The following is a 21172-nucleotide window of genomic DNA, read 5'->3' on the forward strand; positions in this document are numbered from 1 at the left end:
ACATAGTCTTGAACAAAATTCCTGCCTCAGCTGGGTGGTGGTGGCGCATGCCTTTAATCACAGCACTTGTGATGCAGAGGCAGGTGTATCTCTGTGAGTTCAAGACCAGCCTGGTCTACAGAGTGAGTTCTAGGATAGGCTCAAAAGCAACACAGAGAAATCCTCTTCTGAAAAACCAAAGCAAACAAATTCCTGCCTCATCAGCTGTTACCTCCTAACTTAGGTGAGGAGGGTCGGTAAGGACAGCCATTTTCAAGTCGAGCTTCTTTGAAGAAACAGAACCTAGGCCCTCAGGCTATTTCCAAAGCTAGCTGTGCCTCCAGGGTAGCAAGCTGACTGACAGGGAAGAACTGGGTGTTCTACTCTGAGGGCAGAGTTGGATAGCTACAGGTACTACTGCACCAGGTTCTGGGATAGCCATACCGTTTCTGAGAACTTTCTGACCTCCAGCAGGCAGGGTTCTGGAGTGCCCAAACAGCTCAGTGTGTGGCCTAACCTACACGTCTTCAGGATAAGCTGTTTCTGCCCCTACCATGGGCACAATGCCCTGCTTCTATTTCCTGGAGCCAGGTTATCAAATACAGAAGCCAAGAAAACACAGGTGCTTACACAGATGGAGTGGGAATATAGCTCTAACACCTTTTTTGCCAGTGCCAGGCAAGTGCTCTACCATGGAGCTACCCCCCACCCTACTTTCATTTTTAGGTTTTTTTTTTTTCATTATCTTTTCTCTGTAGCTTTGGAGCCTGTCCTGAAACTCGCTCTGTAGACCAGGCTGGCTTGAACTCACAGAGACCCGCCTGGCCTGTCTCTGCCTCCCAAGTGCTGGGATTAAAGGCAAAGGCATCAGCATCACCACCTGGTCATTTTTAGTTTTCAAAAATTGTACTTACAAGCCGGGCGGTGGTGGCGCACGCCTTTAATCCCAGCACTCGGGAGGCAGAGGCAGGCGGATCTCTGTGAGTTCGAGACCAGCCTGGTCTACAAGAGCTAGTTCCAGGACAGGCTCCAAAACCACAGAGAAACCCTGACTCGAAAAACCAAAAAAAAAAAAAAAAAAAAAAAATTGTACTTACCATTGTGAGTGTGGGGCTCACATGGTGCACATAAGAAGGGCAAAGGACAATTTTGGAAGTTGATTCTCTCCTACCTCGGGTTCCAGGACCAAACTCGGATCGTCAGGTTTGTACTTCTACCCAGTGAGTCCCATTTCAGACGCTCACACTTTTCAGATGTGTATTCCCATGATTTTCATGCATATGTATAATGTATTTTGACCAGATTCACTCCCCGTACTTCGCTCTTTCTTCCTTTATTGGTATTTTGTCTCTCGTGTGTGTGTGTGTGTGTGTGTGGACCCTTGAGTTAACAGCTGTGAGCTTACTAGCGGCTATGCCACTACAGAAAATTTCTCTTCCTCCCCCAGCAACCATTCAACTACCCAGAGATCATCAGGGAGAATAGGGCCTTGCGAATCTTCTCCCTTTCCATGACAGGATGGCAAGACCAGTCTTATGCAGGTAATCACAGCTGCTGGGAGCTCAAGGTTGCCACAGCCATGTCATACCCTGAAATGGCACCCCACAACACCCCACTCATTCCCCCGGCTCCTATATTCTGTCCCCTCTTCTGCCATGTTCTCTAAGTCTTGGGGTAATATGAATATAACATCTATAACATTTATGACTAAGCACTCATGCCACTTATCCTCAGCATTCTGACCAGTTAGGAATATCTGCAGTTAGCACTGTGCCCCCTCCCTCCCATGCAAAATGAAGCTATGGGCTAGAGATGGTCAGCAGTTAAAGAGCACTGGAAGCTCTTCCTGGGGACTCAAGAGTTGGTCCCCAAACCCTTGTCAGGCAGCTAACCACCTGTACTCCAGCTCCAGAGGATCCAATGCCCTTTTCTGCCATCCCTGTTGTATGAACAATAGTACATTGGCTGGGCATGGTGACTCACATCTTTAATCCTAGGACTCAAGGGCATGCAGACCTCTGTGAATTAAAGTTGACCTCTAACCTACGGCCACAATTACTTCAAAGGAAGTTTGATGAGACCATCCAGAGCAGTTCACAAAATGATAGCAGTCGCTTTCCCAGTAGGGCCTATAGCCTCCCTAACCAATAACATTTAATTCAGGTTCAATACCACATGTGAATTTCTTCCTGTGGAGGTCTCAAATTTCAAAGTGGTTAATTACCTCCAAGAGACTTGTTCCTATTGCACGAGTCCACAGCTGGGTAAAACTGATGACAATACTGTCCCGTCAGTCTGCATAGTACCTTCCAGCACTACAGGGCTGGCCTCCACACCCACTTCTAGCTTTTGATCTGTCTTCTAGCTTTTGTAACAAATGGTCCATTGACACATCTTGCCGTCTTGTTCTGGCGAGCAAACAGCAGGTGTGTCAATTTGTACAATTTGTCCCTGATTTTTGTGTGTGCATCCTAGAGGTGACACAGGGTTCTCACTGAAACTGGAGCTAGGATAGTGATCAGCATTCCATTTACCCTCCTGTCCCACAGCTAAATTAAGGGTGCATGTGCCAATTTCACATGGGTTCCTAGAAAATGAAGTCAGGTCCCTGTGCTTGCATAGCAAGTGCTCTTTACTACTAAACCAAAAAAACAATGGTGGCTCTGGTTCATCAGTGGTTCTTAGATTTCACTACATAATTCGGACTGACCTGCAACTATACACCCCACGCTGGCTTTGAGCTAAGGGATCCATTTGCCTCTACCTCCCAAGCGTTGGGATCAAAGCACACACCAGACTTGGTCATCAACTTTTAGTTTGAGACAGGATCTCATGAAGCCTAGGATAGCCTTCAACTCTAACAATTGCTTCTCATCTTCCTTCCCCTTTCTCCTAAGTGCTACAATTGTAGGCACGTGCCACCGTAACATCCAGGTTTAAGTCTTCCACACCACTTTCATTTTTCTAGGGGTAGGGAAAGAAGGGGATGATAAAACACAGGACCCCGGGGATTTTGAGCAAAACAAAAAGGCACTTTTATACTATTTTTGGTGTGTATAGATGTTTATTGTTAGTGTGGGTGCATGTGGAGAACGGAGAAGTCCCAGCACCCACCTCAGAAGGCAGTCTACCCCCTTTGAAACACACCCTCTCACTGGCCTTAGGCTAGAGCAGCTGGCCAGTGAGCTGTAAGAATCCACCATTTCCCATCTTCCAGCACCGTCGCCACACCTGGATTTATTAAGATTTTTTGAGACAGGGTTTCTGTGTAGCTTTAGAGCCTGTCCTGGAACTTGATCCGTAGACCAGGCTGGCCTTGAACTCAGTTCTGTGTGTCTCTAAAGGTGTATGCCACCACCCAGGAATTTATCAGTTCTTGAAATTCTCATGTTTTCATCTTATATCCATGCTCATTCACCCAGTTTTGTGGCTCTTTTCTTTTATAAAAACATACTGTGCCCAGTCTACAAAGCATGTTACAGGGCAGTCAGGACTGTTACACAGAGAAACTGTTTTTTGTTGTTTTTCGAGACAGGGTTTCTCTGTAGCTTTGGAGCCTGTCCTGGAGAGAAACCCAAAACCTAAAACCCCGCCCCCCCCCCCCCCAAATAACCTACTGTGGTAGTTTGAAATGTAATTGGCCCCCATAATCTCACAGGGAGTGTCCTTATTGATTGGAGGAAGTGTCACTATGGGGCTTTGAGGTTTCCTAAGCCCAGTGTCCCAGTTCACTTCCTGTAACTCTCAGTACCATGACTGCTGCCATGCTCTCCACCATAATGGACTGAACCTCTGAGCTGTAAGAGTCACCCCAAAAAAACGTTTTCCTTTTAAGAGTTGCCAGTCATGGTGTCTCCTAAGGCACCATAGACAATTTATTCAATCCATATACACTTGGTGGATCTCATTATGTAGCACTGGCTGGCCTAAAACTCTAAGATGGCCTCCAATTCAAAGACCTTCCTAACAGCCTTCAAAACGCTAGAATTAAAGGGTCTACCTGGCATCTTCACATAGGTTCTGAGAATCAAGCAGGCCCTTAACAGTTGGCAGCATTTGAGCAAGGCACATCACCATTTCTTGATTTCCAGCCTACGTTTCCACTATTCCACCCCCTGGAAGGTTACAGGGGCCAGAGTTCAGCTTCCTTGGCAGAATCACCCTCAACAGCCATAGCTTGTTATCCATACTACCAACTCACACCTCAATTGTGGCCAACATTCTGGGGCCATAGAAACCTTTGTGTTTTCTCCAAGTCTATTCAGTTTTGCCGCAAATCACCTCAGCCATCAAGCATAGCCCAGCTGACCTGCTGTTCTGTGGCACAGGTCCTCAGGCCTGATTCTTCCTCTGCTACCAAGCCAGCCCCTACCCTCACACTCCCTTTCTAACCCAACCCACAGCACAGCACACAGCAACAGCTGTGAAGACAGTCCAACACACTTGCAGACCACATCGTATTATATGGCCAAAAAGTTGGACAGCCCTGCCAAATCTAAAGGCCATGCATGCTTGCCAGACTTCCTCCACGGTCTTTCTGGGACCACCATGGTAGGGCTCCCTCCTTTAATCCTACATCCCATAATTTCAGCATAAGACCTGCAATCTTAAACATACCTTTTTGTCTCTTTACCTTTTCTGTCTCACCCTTACTCAGGGTCATGGGTAGTTTACTTCCCAGAACCCTGAGAACACATCTACCCCAGACTAACTTGAAGTTGTTTATGCTGGACTAAGTTTCTAACTAGAAACCTGGCCTCCCTCTCTGTACCAATGTTTTATTTCTGCAAAGCACTTGTCTTAAGTCTCAGGAATAAAAAGAGACTTCATGCTGAGCTTTTCTATCTGTTACTTCCTAGCCCAACACCAAGAGGGCAGGGGTACTGTCTGCCATCATTAGAAACTGGCGTGAGATTTTCCTAAGATGCCATAGACCAAGTGGGTGTTTCCCACCTCTTAAATACTGTCCGCACGGGTAAGTGCTCTCTGAAACTGTAACAAAGGCTGGCAGTAGGGCGAGAGAGGGGAGCCACAGAAGCATACTAACCTCCCCTGGGGGAAGGGGTGGGGAGACGAGAGGATAGCTGAGCCATGGTTAAGTCATTTATTGATTTTATTTCTAAAACCCACATAGCGCCACTTTTCTACTTCCAGAGCTTCAAAGAGCTAATTAACCGCCCAACGAGCCCACCAGGGAAACCAAGATTGTGAGGGAAGCAATGAGGTGAAGCCAAGGTCGAAGGGGGTGGCAAGGCCCTGCCCCCACCATGTAAGGTTAAGGACAAAGGGAAAAACCTTTAGTTTAGGGCTTGGTTAGGGAACTTTCTAAGGGTGGGATGTAACACCTGAGGCGGGATACTGGACAGACCAGCAAGAAAACTCTGCCCAGTAACAGCTGCAGGAGCTGCCCAAAGACCTGGCTCTCACAAAGGCAGGAAGGGGGAAATTTTTGGGTACCATCTAAGTATTATCTACTACCCAAAATAGAACAGACTGCAGAAGACCCTATGCAGAGGTGCCCACTTTGCACAAGGGCATTGCATTTCACCCCCAGCACTCCCCCCAAAGCCTGCAGCACTGGCAGGCTGAGAGTCACCAGCAGGCAAAGAAAAAGGCAACTTGGCGGTTTTAATTTTAGCAGCTCTGTGCCTGACAAGCAGGATTAGTTGGTCTGACCTTTAGTGTTGATGACTCCCCAGGCCCAGGTCCTTAAGTCAGATGGCAGCCAGTAGACACAAATCTTAACTAGAGCTCAAATACGGAGGTTAGAGCCCCAAGAAAAGGCCTTCAAAATGACAGATCACTGAGATATGATGTGAGCCTGGTTTTCAGTTACATCAAGGAGAAACAGGGTAGGGGGTTGAAGCCAGGTGTTAAAACAGGTAGATAAGGGAAACTTTGGTATCGTTGGTAGCGAAAAGGAAGTTTAGAAAGAAAAGAAACAGACCCGGAAAACCACACTGCTCTTTTATTCAATGGAACATTCCCCCCTTTAGTGCAGTGTTGAATCAAACACCAAAAAACCAACAAAAAAAAAAACCAACAAAACAAAAAAAAGCCCAGAGAAATTTCTGTAGATAAACCAGTGAAAAGAACGCGCATTACACATTATTGTCAACATAATCACTCCATGAAGAGGGAAGGGGCAAAGAAGCTGAACGAAGAACAAAGGGCACAAGCCCCAGACACTGCAAAACATCTGGACATCTGGGGTCAAAATAAAACATAACGGGAAGCTTTCCAGGAAGAAGAGAAGCAAATGGCATCTGAGGCAGTTTAGGTGATCAGGAGCATGGAAGACTCCAGACTGGCAGGCAGGTCTATAGTGGCTTGGGCTGTCCCACTTACTGCTGGCAGGAGTACAGGAAGATATGAATCCCAGGGCTGGATTAACCCTATCTAGCAACATCTAAATTCTCAAGATGCTTTAAAAGGTGGCAAAGATAAACCACACAGGACCCGCCTTCACAACCAAACTTGACATTAATGGCCAAAGTCTGTGCCTAACCATTTGCTCCTCTCTCCTTGGGGAGAGAGGAATGGAGACAAGGGAAAGGATTCTATCTGCAGCAGAAGACCGGGGAGAGCATCTCCTTGGACGGAGTCTGAAGAAAGGAAAAGATAAGGAAATAACAAAGGAAAAAGATAAAAATTAATAAAAATTTCACGATATGGAGCCAGCGTGTTCCGATTCCGTCCACAAAAATAACTCAGGCTGCTTTGCCGAACCATCCTGTCCACCAAGGGCGCTGCTGAGGCTGTCTGCCTGGAAGGGTCACCAATGGGCGCGGAAAGTCCTCACTCTCATGGCTCGGGCCATCGCTGCCGCGGGGAGGGATCCTGGCGGCCCGGTTTGGGGAGAGGCAAAGGGAGTTGGGTGAGGAGAGAAGAAGACAAAGAAGACACTCGATGCTACAGGGCGCCAGGAGAGCCCAAGCTGGCGCCCTTACTACCACCTGCCCATTCCCAAGCGAGTCCACAGTCACTTGGCCCAGCCCAGTGCGTGCACACACACACATGCGTGCACACACAATCACATGCGTGCATCCCAATGTCTGGCTCCATATGGTGAGGTTCGGCGTGTGTTTAAACGAGACCAACTCTCTATGTATATAATATATATTTTCTTAAAAAAAAAAAAAACAAAAAACAAGTCTAGTTCTGTGGTGGAGGCGGTGGGGGAGCTGGAGGCATCCCGAAGGGCGGCATGCCCGCCACCCCCATGCCCATCATGGTGACAAAGTTAGAAGGGTCCATGGGAGGCGGAGGAGGAGGGGGTGGGGCATACATCATGCCGGCGGAACCAGGTGGCGGAGGCGGCGGAGGGGGAGGGGCCCCGGGCGGCAGAGGCGGCTGGACCCCGGGGGGCAGGGGCACCATAGTGGGGTTGCCTTGCATCTGAGGGGCTCCTGGAGAAGCTGCGGCAGCCGCCTGCTGCTGTTGCCATGGCGGGATGGACCCTGTGCCAGCGCTCGTGGTGGTAGTCGTCGTATCTGGGGTAGTAAAGAAGCCCAAGGTCACACGCGCTGGGGGTACACCGCGGCTCTCTGCGGCTGCTGCCTTGGGATGGGGGTCGAGGGGCGCCTGCTCCTTCCTTGGCATGCGGTACGGTGGTGGGGGGCGGGCGGGCAGGGCTGTCCTGGTGATGGGAGTGGAGGGGTGGGCAGGACTACCCTGGGGTCAGCCTCATGGTCTCTGGGCTTCACAAAGTAAGCCCTTTGTCACCAATGCCCCTGGAGGGGCTAAGGGGAAAGTATCAGACACAAGAACCGGCTTTGACGTCCCTCCGCCCAGCCGCCGCCACCACCGAAGGGCACATTCAGCCTCAAACCCACAGCTGCTCTCTCCCCACTGACCCCTTCCCTTCCTTATCTCTGCAGTCTCTCAGGCCCAATCACAACCCCCTCCAGAACATGCATGCACCATCCTACTCTTGATTCCGCGCACAAGGCACGGCCAAACCAGCAGCTCATTCAGCAGCTTAGCCTGGACTTCTGGTGCTCTGTCTACAATGGGAGGCTCCCCTCCAGACCTCCCAAGTCTCTCCCAAACACAACCACACCAAACATCAGCTCTCCTCCCCAAGACATTCCTTTGGGCCAGACAGCCTGGCTTTCAACCCCACTGCCCTTGCTGAGACCAAAGTCTCCTCACCCAAGGTGTCTCCAGCCCATGTGAGATATGAGGTTCTCTTTCATCTCAGCCCCAGCCCACATCCCACCCACCCCCACAAGCCCAAAATATTCCACTCACTTTGCTGCCATGGCAAGGGGGTGCTGGAAGCCATACTGCTGCTGGGCGGAGGGGGTGGCGGAGGCTGCTGCTGCTGCTGCTGCCATGGAGGAAGAGGACCAGAGGGAGGAGGCGGGGGCTGCCCACTGGGAGGTGGCGGAGGCGGCGGCATCATGCCCATAGGCGGTGGCGGCATCATACCTGCAGGCAAACAAAGAATTAGAATTAGGCTTTTGAGAATGGGAGACCCAGGCTAGTGCTCCCACTAGCTCCTACGGCCCTAGACAGAAATCCCAAGAGAGTATATTACCTTTTCCTTGATGCAGGCGATAGACCCCAGAGCCCACAGGCGTACTTCCCAGGTACTGATCTTGATGGAAGGAAAGAGCAGGGACTTAGCAGGACATTTGAACTGGTCAGGCGAGACATCCCCAATAGCTTTCTCAGTCATACAGCTGTCTGAGTCATTAACCTCCCAAAAGTTCAGCCGTAACAGCAGGTGGACCTCCCCACACAGAAGATACTCCATAAGTCTAGGTAGGTCTCAGCAAGATTCAGACCACTGGCTAGCCATTCAGTACTGCTTAAAGCTCAGAATCACTTGGTATGAACCTATCCACTCCCACAAACCCCAAGGTTTCTGGTCTGACACTTACTTACCCATTGGAGGAGGGCCATGATGCCCAGGTGGGTGGGGGCCCTGGTTCATTGGTGGGGGTGGTGGCTGCATCCAAGGTGGTGGTGGTCCATTTGGGTTGTGCTGCATGGGATGTCCACCATGCCCACCTGTCAGGCTGGGTAATGGGTGTGGGAAACTGTGGGGGCCACCTCCAGGCCCACCAGGACCACCTCCATGCATGCCATGATAGGGCCGATTCTCTGAAGGGCCAGAATTCATCCAGGGTGGGCGACTCTGCGTTGTAGACATGAGAGACTACATGAGAGCATTTCCTGCTAATGTCCGTGCCTGCTCCCCCTGGTGGCAACATTGTTCTTCTGACTATGTCAGAAGACCAGAACAAGAGGACAGGCAGGCTCCTTCCACAATGGCCAGACATCCCAGAAGAACAATGTTGCCAGCTATATCCACCTCTAAGTTTTATATTAGCCACACATAGCTCCTGGTCTCTCTATAGAAGAGAATGGGGGAGCTAGACCAAAGAATTGTCCCAGGGCTCACCGGTGGTGGTGGGTTGCTGGCAGGAGCAGCAGGTCTTGGTGCACTGGCCAAGGGTGTGGTGGCAGGTCCAGACGTAGAGCCCACAGATGCAGGGACAGGAGCTTCCCCTAGCTCAGCCATAAGGGACAAATATTCTTTATCCATCCGTGCTTTATCCTGAGCTGACTGAGGGTCACCAGGCCTAAAGTAGGATTGGAAACACAAAGAAAGGAGAAAATAGAAAGCTCTAATTCAATTAAGTGAAACCCTCCCCCCTTTTCTAGCCCTTTATTGGAAATGGTTCTCCAACATCCATTCTGTTATCACTGCCAGCCAGTAGAGGCCGTGGGTTAGAACTGACCCACCACCATACCAGACCTTCACCCCTCATGCTTTATCAAATCCTACTTCGGGTTCAATTCCCAGCAACCACATGACAGCTTTCAACTGCCCACCACTTCAGATCTAGGGATCTAAAACCCTCTTCTAATATCTGCAGGCACTAAGGCACACACAGTATAGATATAGATGCAGGAGAAAACCTCAAATCAAAAAAGACAAAAAAATTCTACTTCCATCTTCCTTGTTTAAGAGAAGGGAATTTATGCAAGATATAGAGAAACTACATGTACACCTCCCCCTAAAAAGGATCATATGGAAATGAAACCCCTTAAGGTATTTGGGGGGGGGGGCAGGATTATTTGCTTTTCAAAACCAAGTTTTTCTGTGTAGCTTTGGAACCTATCCTGGAACTCGCTTTGTAGACCAGGCTCACAGAGATCCACCTGCTTCTGCCTCCCTAGTGCTGGGATTAAACTCATGCGCCACCGATGCCCAGCTAAAACCCCTTAAGTCTTAAGAAATCTTAAGCAGCGAATGTGAATATTCACCCAATGGAAACATTTATAGCCAGAGTGTAAGTTTCTAGACAATAGTAGGCTCTACACATTTCTAGTCCTCAAGTTTAAAACACACGCCACCCAACCACACCCACAGGAAGGATGCCGCTCTAGTACACAAGATGAACCACAAGCCAGTAGCGGAAGGAGGACCCTGAAGACCAGTGGGCTGCAAGGGAGCCAACTTCCAAAAGCAGCCAGGCCTCACCTCTGAAATTTGCAATCGGATGCAATGTGGCCAGCCCCTCCACACTTGGTACACACGGTAGTATTGGTAATGCTGCGTGTCTCTGAGCTCTGCCAGGGTCTTAAGATCCTGTTGAGGTAGAGAAATCAATTCAAAGACCTATAGAAACCACCTTTCCACTTCAAAATGTTCTTTAGGTTCCTATGCAATCTTCTCAACATTACCACTGACCTGTTATCATCTTCCCGTAGAGTGCCATTCAAACGAGCCAACTCCCGAAGCTGCATCTTCCGTAGATCATTCTGGTCCTCTGGGGTCTCAATACCCTGCTTCAGGATGTTTCTGATCTATTAAGACACACCAACAGCTGTCAATAGTGCCTAGGGCCATCACCTAGGTTTCCAGCAAGAAGTTTCCTTCTGGGCTCACCACACACCTGTTCTACTGCCTTTTTGACATTCTCCATTGTATTGGCAGTGACTAGAGCATGAAGAGGTTCATCCTCTCCTGGCAACATTTGACCATCTTTGCGCCCAACTTTCCCCTCTTTCACAGATCCTTTCCCCCGTATCATGATCTTGGCATTGCATTCCTTCTCAATGTTCTTCAGAGTGTTCCCTCTATCAAAAGGCAGAAAAGATTAGGGTGTCTCTCTGTCTCTCTCTCTCTCTATATATATATATATATTCAATGCAAATATTTCAGAATAAAAACACTGAGCTAAATAGTCATTGGTGAGGAACTGCAAAACACATAGCACCAAGACCCTTCTACCAAGGACTACTGAGAATTCTACTCACCTAGGCCCAATTAAGAGACCCACAAAATTGATTTCTGGATACTCATCTTGGGGGATCATTACTTTATCACTCACACGTGTTGCTGGAGGCCTAAAGGAAGAAAAGACCATCAGCATCTCTATTTCTGGGAGATAGTCCACATAACCAAAGCTCTTCTACAATCAAGTATATACCACATGAGAATTAAGGACAATTTGGGCCAAAAAGTGAGTAATAAACCAGAATTGTCCAAGCAGGTCACATATGATCTGAATGTGCCCTTGTCCCAAACTACCTGACTCTGCTTGCTTACTTGTAATCTGCAGGTGGTTTAAAGTCCGGGTTGAGAGCAACCATCTCTGTGATAAGTGTGTGTCGCTCCTCTTCAAGCTTTTTGCGGGTACGGAACTCTCGAGTATTAAGCCGCTTCCCCTCACTGTTGTAGATTGGCTCAGGGGAAGGGGACCTGCGGGAGACAGAGCCCCATTACTGCTTGGCCCCTCACTCCCTTTGCTCCCATATGGACTATTTACAAGTCTCCCCCCAGCCCCTCTGCCTCTCAGATCCTAACAAAACTCTTCGGAGGAACCGACCATAACGTGTGCTGTTCAAGATCGTGTGGAATGGGGAGTTAAAAATCTGACTTAACATCAAGCAATGTGGGGTATATGTGAGAAAGGGAAAAAGTCTTTAACTTCTAAAAGTGGCTGAGGAAGGGTCCAGTAAAGAGAAACCTTTGGACCACAAGTGGCAAGAACAGTATCATCCTCTGGAGGCTTCTTGCCAAATGATGCTTTCATTTGAAAAAAATGATAATAACCCAACTTGATAAACCACAGAAACCCGAGTTTAGGTGAACTGTGTCTATTAGGAAGAGCACCTGTACCCCTGCCACACAGTGAACACAAACTTGTTCACCCAAAGCAGCTGGGACTCAAGCTACTATAGCTACTTGGCCCCCACAATAGAGAGAAATGGTGCAAGGCTTCGTCTCTGTTTTTCCTTCAATGGCCTGGCTGGCTGTTCGAGGTGGGGAGTCTGGGTAGAGAAAACCGTTAAATTGCTAACGCAGCTTCTGCAAGAGGCTGCAAATGCAGATTTAGTCAAACACTTGTCTAGGGTCTGAACCTGCCAACAGCAAGGGGGAACTATAATTCTCCGCCAGAGTTTACAAGTCCAGAAAGCAGAAATTTCTCTCATTTTTAAGGAGTAAAATGCTGACGCTACAAGCAAAAAATAAAAATAAAAAAATATATATAGTAATGATAAAGTGGTCACTTTACCACAGCTAGATTTTGCGGTAACAAAAAAAGAGAAGTTATACTCCTAGAATTCTGAGTTAAGATTACAAAAAGGACCATAGCTTGATACTCTGTATGTAAATTTAGTAGTAGCTGCAAGAAGGGAAGAGACCATGTGGATCAGGTTATTTTAAAAAACATCCTGAAAAGTAGTCCCGACTCCTATACCCTTGGTTTAGTTGAGAGAATTGTGCCTAGTTGGAGAGCAAGAACTGAACTCGGCTGCTCCCACTGTCTTCAGCCTAAAGGGAACCATGTCATACCAGGTTACACACACGATGGAATAAAAAGGTCAGGTTTGTTCGTGGCTAATGACGGCTAAATGACACCTCCGTTTCTAGCAACTGTATGAACTGTTAGCACAATCCAATCATAGTGAACACAAGCAAACATCCCCAACTCATTAGACTGTCATCTTACACATTTAAGTCTACAACAGGCTTTAAAACATTTTAATTGTGCAAGTTAAGCAACATCAAAATAGCAGAAAGTGGCTTAATTTTGAAATACACCTTCTTAAAAAATCATCTTAGTAAGGTAAGAAACTCATGTATTTCCCTCCAACCTGGGCTTAAAAGCAAAAGCAATCAGGCATTATCGCCTCTTTCAAATTTGAACATATACAAGGAGAAAAAACCCTGCTCTGGTTTTACTCATTGCTAGCATGCCCACCCCATTGCTCTCTATAATTGAATGTTTCTGGCTAAATACCAAATTGTACCAGAACCAAATCGGCCTTTTAAAGGCTTCATAACTCCATACCCATTTAACCTCTTCCCAAACTGTGGAAGTGAAAAGCAAAAGCTAGCAATCTAGAGGTTAGACTGGTCGGACTTCTTCACCTAGAAGAGGCATCAGAGACATCAACTGCACTCTAATCCCAGTTCTCCAGGAAGCAAACAAGGTTTGTTAAAAACTCAACCTTTGGAGGAATTGCCTGGTAACCTGTAGACATACCATTAAAGGGGAAAAGGCCAAAAAGGCACTAAACAGTTGTGGTCTATAACCTACAATGTAAATCTCAAAAAAAATTAAAAAATAAAAATCTTCAAATCAAAAAAGAAATATAAAACATAACTTTCCAATCAAAATCTGTATGTAAAAAAACAACAAACTTGATAAATAAAAGGTCAATATGGAGAAATCATTAAGTTCTTTTGTTTCGTGGCAAGGGGCAGCAGAACTGTGTAACTTCTAAAGCCATTACCAGAATAACAAAAGCCAGAAACACATTCCAAGCAAATCTTTTCAACTATACTACATGCACTAAGATTTCAATGGAAGCTTATTGTCAGTTAAATGACCAGACTTTAGCTGTTCGAAGATCAGCCAATAAAATACCACTTAGAAAGTTCCTCTCTCACATGAACTTTTAACTTTTCAGAGACGAGAGAAACTGTAAACTGAAATGATATGACCACAGCTGTTTGAGGCCCACGTTCCCTTTAAAAAAGAAAAAGTAATTTAGGGGTTGGTTGTTTGCCTTTCCCTCCCAAAACCCGCAGGCAATGGCCAAGCCTGAAAATTAATTGGCAATGAAGGAAGTTGGTTAGAAATCTCCTGATTTTAAAACAATCCCAAAACCACAAGCAGGTAAGACTTCAACAAGCTTGGCCTGCTCAAATTCAGTGATAGTTAAAAATACTCTCATATCCCTGCACAATTACCATGAGAAAAACTGCACCCTGTGCTTTCAGCCAAAGCAGCCAGTGAACGGCAGGTTAATGGCTACCCCCCCCACTGTCCCTAGGGGTGGGTAAATTTTCAGGTTAAAATCTACATGCTTATCAATTAGAAACCAGTTATTCATTTCCTTTAACTCATTCTCTCATTAAATTCCAACTTTTCTAACTGTTGACTGAACATACACATTCTGCTAAATAAACCCTGGTCAGAATACCAGTCGTCTTAACTAGGATTTTATTGAACTGACACAATATGTTGCCACCAGTAAAAACATATTGAGAAAAAGGTAAAAGCGTTACTGTCAGCTGGTTAAAACTGTTTCCCAACCTGTCCTCAGGGTTAGGGGGGATGCCCAGGTCTCCTGTGCGCAGTTTACGAGTCAGGTCTTCTATCTGTAGTTGCACTGGAAGAAACCAGGTTAGGAAAGAAAAAAAAAGGATGGAAAAAAGACAATGTTACCAAAAAACATCTCAAATCTCAATAACAAGCATGAAGAACTCGGAGACTTTGAAAGGGATGACTGATCAGTGACACATTGAGGCAAAAACCCCCAACCACCTAGCAGCAGGAGTCCATTTACATCTACAGTTAATTTTCACCTCAAAATGGTTATCACTCAGGAAGCAAACAGTTTGTTGGAAGAGGGGTTAGCAGTTAAGACTGTTCACTACAGCTTACAATTGCAATTATCAGGAGGTAGTCACCTCTTCACTTCCCCACCAACACTTGCTTATTACAATTGGCACCCTGAACCAACACCATTTAAGATCACCAGTACCTGGTACCCACCAAACTCAGGGCAAGACTTAAGTTTCTATTTCTTCAATAAATTTTAAACACAACCCAAAATTAACTCAATTAACATGGGATAATAAAATAATAGCAGTAGAGCAAAGACCATTTTCATTAAGACCAGGTTTAAATTCTCTAGGCAAGACATTTAATAATTCAACATCTTACAAATTTGTACATACACTTTCTATACAACCAGACCTGTACTAGGAGTCCCCAAATACCTGTAACTTTCACTCAAATATTGAACAAACCATATACCTTTCTTTTTATAAACCAGTGGGTCTAAGTAAGGTTCTGTAAGCTTATTTCTTACTTTGCTTTCAGCTTTTTTGTTTTGTTTTGTTTGAGACAGGATCTCTGTGTATCCCTGGCTGTCCTGTAACTTGATCTGTAGACCAGGCTAGCCTGGAACTCTGGAGACCCATCTGCCTCTAGACTGCTGGGATTAAAGGTGTGCACCACCACTGCCAGGCTTGTTTTTGTTTTTTTTGAAGCAAGGTCTCAAAGACGTCCCTGGATATCTTGGAACTCACTAGGTAGACCAGGTTGGTTGGTCTAGAACTCAGAGATTATCTGCCCCTGCCTTCCCAGTGATTGGATAAAAGGTATGCACTACTACACCTGTCCATGAGTTTATTTTCAGACCACCTACTGATGTGGCAGGGGTGTTAAAAGATGGAAAGTGAAGGTAAAGAAGAATGCACGTGACCCTAAAGTTTGAAATGACAAGAGATGAGGGTTTCACTAAAAGCTTCCAGTAACTCAGGGGAAATGTAACACAGCAGTAGTATAGCAGACCTAGAGCAACTTCTTCAATATGGTGCAAACTACCTCTCCTATATCTTTATCACGCGCCAGGTTTCTGAGCAGGTTGGAAGGGCATGGCTTACTTATAATGCATAATTAATGCACACCTAAGTACAGATTTTTTGGGGGGTGGGGGGCTAGAGACAGGGTTTCTCTGTGTAGCTTTGGAGCCTGCCCTAGAACTTGCTTTGAAGACCAGGTTGGCCTCAACCTCAGAGATCCACCTGCCTCTTCCTCCCAAGAGATGGGATTAAAGGCATCTGCCACCACCACCCAGCTTTTCAAAACAGGATTTCTCTTTGTAGTTTTGGCTATCCTGGAACTCTCTGCATCCTGAGTGCTGGGATAATTGTAATTGTGCCTGGCTGATAACTGTTAACGTATGTCTCACAGGGTTATACACAACATCTCCACCCTAAACACATTGATGGTTAATTTAACAGTGAGAGGATACTGAGGCCATCTGGACAAAATGTATGCCATGGGACACAGTTGCTATCCAAGCTCCTTTACTCCAACAAGTTCTAGCTTTACAGCCAGACATTAAACTCAAGAACTTCAGATAAAAGTAATTACCATAGGGCAGCCTCTTAATTGTGGGATCTAACTTGAATACCCAGAACTACATAAACCAGAAAAGCTGTTATCTCTCATAAAGCCAAGAACCTATACTAGCCTCTTCTGTCTACCTTGATGTAAGATGTAAACAGTCTTTAAGGGCTTAGTGCATTAACTAGGCCTCCAGAGGAAGAGAAAGAGCGTTGTAAAGTATTAAGTGTTTCTCAGATTCTGTGTTCTTGGGCTATGACACCACTAGGGGGCATTTTACAAGGTTGGAAGGTCCAACACTGGTCTAATGACACCTAAGGGTTGGGTAAACAGCAACAGTGAGAAAAGTAGTGTTAGTAAGTATTGTGAGAAGCAGACAACTCCAACGCCTCAAAACTCTCAGCCATCTAAAAACCAAGAAATGAAGACCTCCAGATTTAGACCACATCGGCCTTGGAGCTGTGCATGTGAAGACCACTAGGTTTCTGCCCAAAGAGGATGTTTATTTGGTTAGTTGAAAATGTTTTATCAAGTGCATTTTGAGACAACTGGACAGAAACACACAACTTGTATTAATGACCTTGGTTTCTGAGGAATTTTGAGGTTCAATTTCAACTCAACTGTGGACAGTAACTTAATTTTTTGAAATCCTGCCACCACCTCATTTCAAATCAAACAGTAAACCCTTCCCAGCAGAGTCCTTTAGTGGTAAACTACAAGAGCCTTCATTTTTAAGAAAGCTCTTTAAAAGATCAAACAAGAAAAGATGCTGAAAATGGGTGAACTGTAAATACTTTCAGAGCCACTTTTTGTTTGAACTGTTTTGTAAACCTATAAAAAAAAAAAAAAGCAAAATCACATTTTAGGGAAAGGGAACCATATTATGGTGAAAGGCCATACTACAAACCAGGCACCTGATTTACAATACCTGCAGTGTTCTCCACTGGGGCATGTCCAGAGGCAGACAGCATGCACCTCATCAATGAGCAAGAGCAGCTGAGAAGTGGGCTGCTTAGTAAGGACTATGTGCTGCTGAGAAGCTACAGATGCAGGACTGGTCAAGCAAACCACAGTTTATGCCAAAGCTATAAAAGCACACCTGATCACACCACCTTGTCCCAAGACTAAAATCTCAGACTTTCAACAGAATCGTCACTCAGAATAAGCAGTAACAACCTGAAGATGCACCTGGATGCAGAACGTGTATTTACCTATGTAAGCTCTTTCTTGTTCCCGTGTCAGTCCAGGGGGAATAACTGTGGGCATTCCTGGAATCACTGTCTTCTGTTCCATTGTGTCTTGGTTCCAACGGCTCCTCTTCCTCTTCTTACTTGGGAAGTCTAAAGACAGACAAGAGTCCATCAGGTAGAAATATGAACCATGAGTGACCACCAACAGGGAATACATGATTATTAAGACTGAAATAGAAATCCACCTAAAATTTAAAAGGATAAAACTCTCACAGATCAGAGAAGAAAATTAACAGCTGTTAAAAGGTATCTGGTCCTGGCGGGAAAGTTAAGAACACTTCACGTTTACATTCATTTTTCCTGGATAAACTTGCTAGAGAACGTAAATATGAGGACCAAACTTTCTCTTGTGGTGTTGGGAACACCCAGGTCGCTGCAAATGCTAGACTGAAGCACACCCATTCTTTTTCTCTTTTTCTTCTGTTTGGTTTGAGACAGGGTCTCTCTACGTAATCCTGGCTATCTTGGAACAATGTGGACCAGGCTGGCCTCAACCTACCTGCCTTCTGTCTCCCACATGCTGGGATTAAAGGCAAGGGCCACTTCATCCTTGCTTCCAACTTTGGTAGGAACCTAGACTGCAAGAGCTAAGCAGATGCACATCATCAATTCTGGAAAATCCAGACTACTGAGCAGCAGGAGACTAACTGGAAGAGGTCACAACCAAAGCTCTGGCTCCATATCACTAAGGGAAACGTCCCATCTGAAGGACTATTCTCACACGTGGGACGTCAACACTCACTTTTCCTGACCAGTGGACACTTGTCATCAGAGCGCTCACGTACATTCTTCCCTACATTTACCACAGGTTTTCTACTTCTCAGGATTACAAGCCAGGGGAAAAGCTTTTAAAAACAGCATGGGGAAAGCTGGTCACTGTGAGAACCTTCTAGAAAACCAAAGGAGATAAACAGCCTTGAAAAGAAAAGTACCCAAGCATCACTAGAAGCCTTCCAAACGGGCCTTACTGCAAACAAGGAGATACTCTTATCACGGGACTGGTCCCCCTTTCAGGTTCCTAAAATCGTAAAGGGGGCCAACCACCCTCACACCCTGCACCTTTCTACACTCTCCTGTCCACACCAGCTCAGGGGGCAACAGGTGGCCTCGTCAAGCCCTCACAATTGCGCCACAAAGCCTGAACGCCTCACTGCGTCTGCGCAAAGGACGCTCCCTCCCGCCCTTCTTCCTCTCACGGCGCGCGTGCGCACTCGAAGACTCTCGAAACAGGCCGCGCGTTCCTGGGGCGCGTCCGCCCGGACCTGCCGTGCACGCGCGCGCGTCCTTGCCGCCTAAAACCGCGATCGCGTGCCCCTCCGCCGGCCGGTCGGGTCCGCCTCTCGCGCTCTCTCGACCCGATTCACCTCCGCCGCCCGGACCCGGCTGCTGGTCCTGGCGCGGAGGCGACACTCGCTGGAAAAGCGGCCGCGCGGGGGCGGGTGCTGTGGCGGGTTCAAGGCTGGGGGCGGCAGCGGCGCCGCTAAGGAGAAGGCCGCCATCAGGGCCCCCAACAGCGATCCACCGGCGGCGGTGGCCCGAGCGCCAGCAGGCTCGGCTCGAAACCGCCTTTGGGCCCAGGAAGCGGGGGAAAGGCCTGGCAGGCCCAGCTTACCCAGCGGCGTGGCGTTCGCTCCGGTCGCCATGGCGCCCCAGGGGACCGGCACCAGTGGTTTCTCGTCCTCGGCGGCGGCTTCTCCTTCGCGAACCTTCCGGGGGGGAGGGGACCCGACTACGCTGCCGAGGAGCGCGGGGAGCCAGTCCTCTCACGCGGCGGGCGGCTGCGGCGCCAGACGCACAAAGAGGGAGGAGAGAGGATGCGGCGGGGGCGGGCTGGTGGCGGCGGGACCGAAGTCTGGATTGGGCCGGCCGGAGGTGAGCTCGGAGTCAGCGGCCTCTGATTGGTGGAGCGCTAGTCCTTTCCGATACGTGTCGGGATTGGCCGAACCGTTAGGCCAGGCGACGAAATGGCGGCGGGGCCGGGTGAGCTGGGAGGTGTCGCAGCGCGCACTTCATTTGTTACTGCGCGGACTGAGCTTCCAGGCCGGAGAGGCGGGGGTTGAGACGGGACAAAGTCTATGACGTAGGGCGAACGACTCGCTCATTGGCTGAAGGTGATGGAGTCAAGCGCCTCGGCGTCGTAAAGCCACCGGATTGGCTGAAACGTCTCCCCTCCCCCCAGGGACGAGTTGCTCGGGAATCGGAAAAGCCCGGAGGAGAAGCCCGAACGAAGAGCGGGGGGGGGGGGGACAGGAGGTGCGCATGCGTAGTGAGGCCCAGAGGCCTCAAGCCGTTCGCCGCCGGGGCCGGAGCGGAAGCCCTAAGTGACGTTGGTCATTGTGCCAGAGGTAACCCAGGAACCATGGGGAAGGGGCGGGCTCGAGTGAACGAATTGGATGTGTCGACGGCGCAGGTAGAGAAGCGCTTCCTGTTTTCTTCAAAAAAATTAAAGTGTTAGGGAATAGCTCTAAGTAGGGCTGTGGGGTGTTATGTTTTGTTTTTTTAAGATTTCATTTTATGCAGGGCAGTGATGGCGCACACTTTTAATCCCACCACTAGGGAGGCAGAGGCTGGCGGATCTCTGTGAGTTCGAGATCAGCCTGGTCTACAGAGTGAGTTCCAGGGCTGCATAGAGAAACCCTGTCTCGGAAAAAAAAAAAAAATCAAGATTTGAAGTGATGGAATAGCATATAACATCAGATGAAAGACAACAAGGCGGGCGGTGGTGGCTCACGCCTTTAATCTCAGCACTGTCGGGCGGATCTCCATGAGTTAGAGGTCTACATGAACCTGGTCTACAGAATGAGTTCCAGGACAGGCTCCAAAGCTTCACAGAGAAACCTTGTCTCGAAAAACTAAACCAAAACAAACAAAAAGCCTGTCTCAATAAAACAAGTCCAAGTACTATTTAAAAAAAAAAGACAAGGAAACCAAAGTATTGCCTGTCACCTGAGTATTTGAGCAGCTGAGACAGGAGAACTGCCAAGAGTTTTGATACTAGCCTGAGGTACAGTATATCTGTCGCCAACAAAAATGAAAAAAAAAAATCCATGCCTCTAATCCCAACTCTTGCAAAGGAAAAATCAGGAGCTCACAGGCATTCTTAGGACGAAAAACAACAACAAAAAAAAAAAAAAAAACACACACACAGTCAATTCAAAAGTCAGTTTCCAACTGTGCACTTCCATTGAAATCTCAGTGTGTTGGGAACTTGATTACATTTCATGGTTACTGTGAACCATGAAAATGGTGGGGAAATGGTAATGACACGGAGGCCAGACATGCCTTCCCATAAAGAAAACATAAGAGCAATAAAACAATTTTCTTGCCAGATAAACAGGTTAACATAACAGAATAGAATCGAGAATAGGATTCTCACAAAGCCAGTTACTTCAACCCAGCAGAGAGAAAGATGTTTAATACATGATGGAGAAGGGCTGGAGAGGTGGCTCAGCAGATACAACCACTGGCTGCTCTTTCAGGGACTGCGGCTCAGTTCCCAGCACCCACATGGTGACTCGCAACCATCTGTATCTTTAGTTCTAGGGAACC

At 47.3% G+C, this 21172-nt stretch overlaps 1 protein-coding gene across 10 annotated transcripts; it reads right to left on the minus strand.

Moving 5' to 3' along the window:
• Positions 1-5932: 5932 nt before the first annotated feature.
• On the minus strand, positions 5933-19656 carry Sf1 (splicing factor 1). Of its 10 annotated transcripts, XM_041660954.1 has the most exons (14): positions 19236-19655; positions 17585-17713; positions 14550-14625; positions 11549-11701; positions 11257-11346; positions 10893-11076; positions 10688-10803; positions 10478-10585; positions 9392-9572; positions 8872-9145; positions 8522-8581; positions 8233-8412; positions 7268-7472; positions 5933-6819 (listed from the first exon to the last, which is right to left on the minus strand). In XM_041660954.1, exons 1-14 carry the CDS (start codon positions 19264-19266, stop codon positions 6690-6692), a joined length of 1917 nt encoding a protein of 638 aa, XP_041516888.1. In that variant the 5' UTR covers positions 19267-19655; the 3' UTR covers positions 5933-6689. The 10 variants fall into 10 exon arrangements, with proteins under 10 accessions (XP_041516888.1, XP_041516884.1, XP_041516883.1 ...); XM_041660950.1 differs by lacking the exon at positions 7268-7472 and having other exon boundaries at positions 8522-8576; XM_041660949.1 differs by lacking the exon at positions 7268-7472 and having other exon boundaries at positions 8868-9145.
• Between the last annotated feature and the right edge of the window lie 1516 nt (positions 19657-21172).

The sequence above is a fragment of the Microtus oregoni genome, unplaced genomic scaffold, assembly GCF_018167655.1.
Source record: "Microtus oregoni isolate MIOR12 unplaced genomic scaffold, Mior012 000012F_ref0000307, whole genome shotgun sequence".
In the NCBI taxonomy this organism is placed as follows: Eukaryota; Metazoa; Chordata; class Mammalia; order Rodentia; family Cricetidae; genus Microtus; species Microtus oregoni.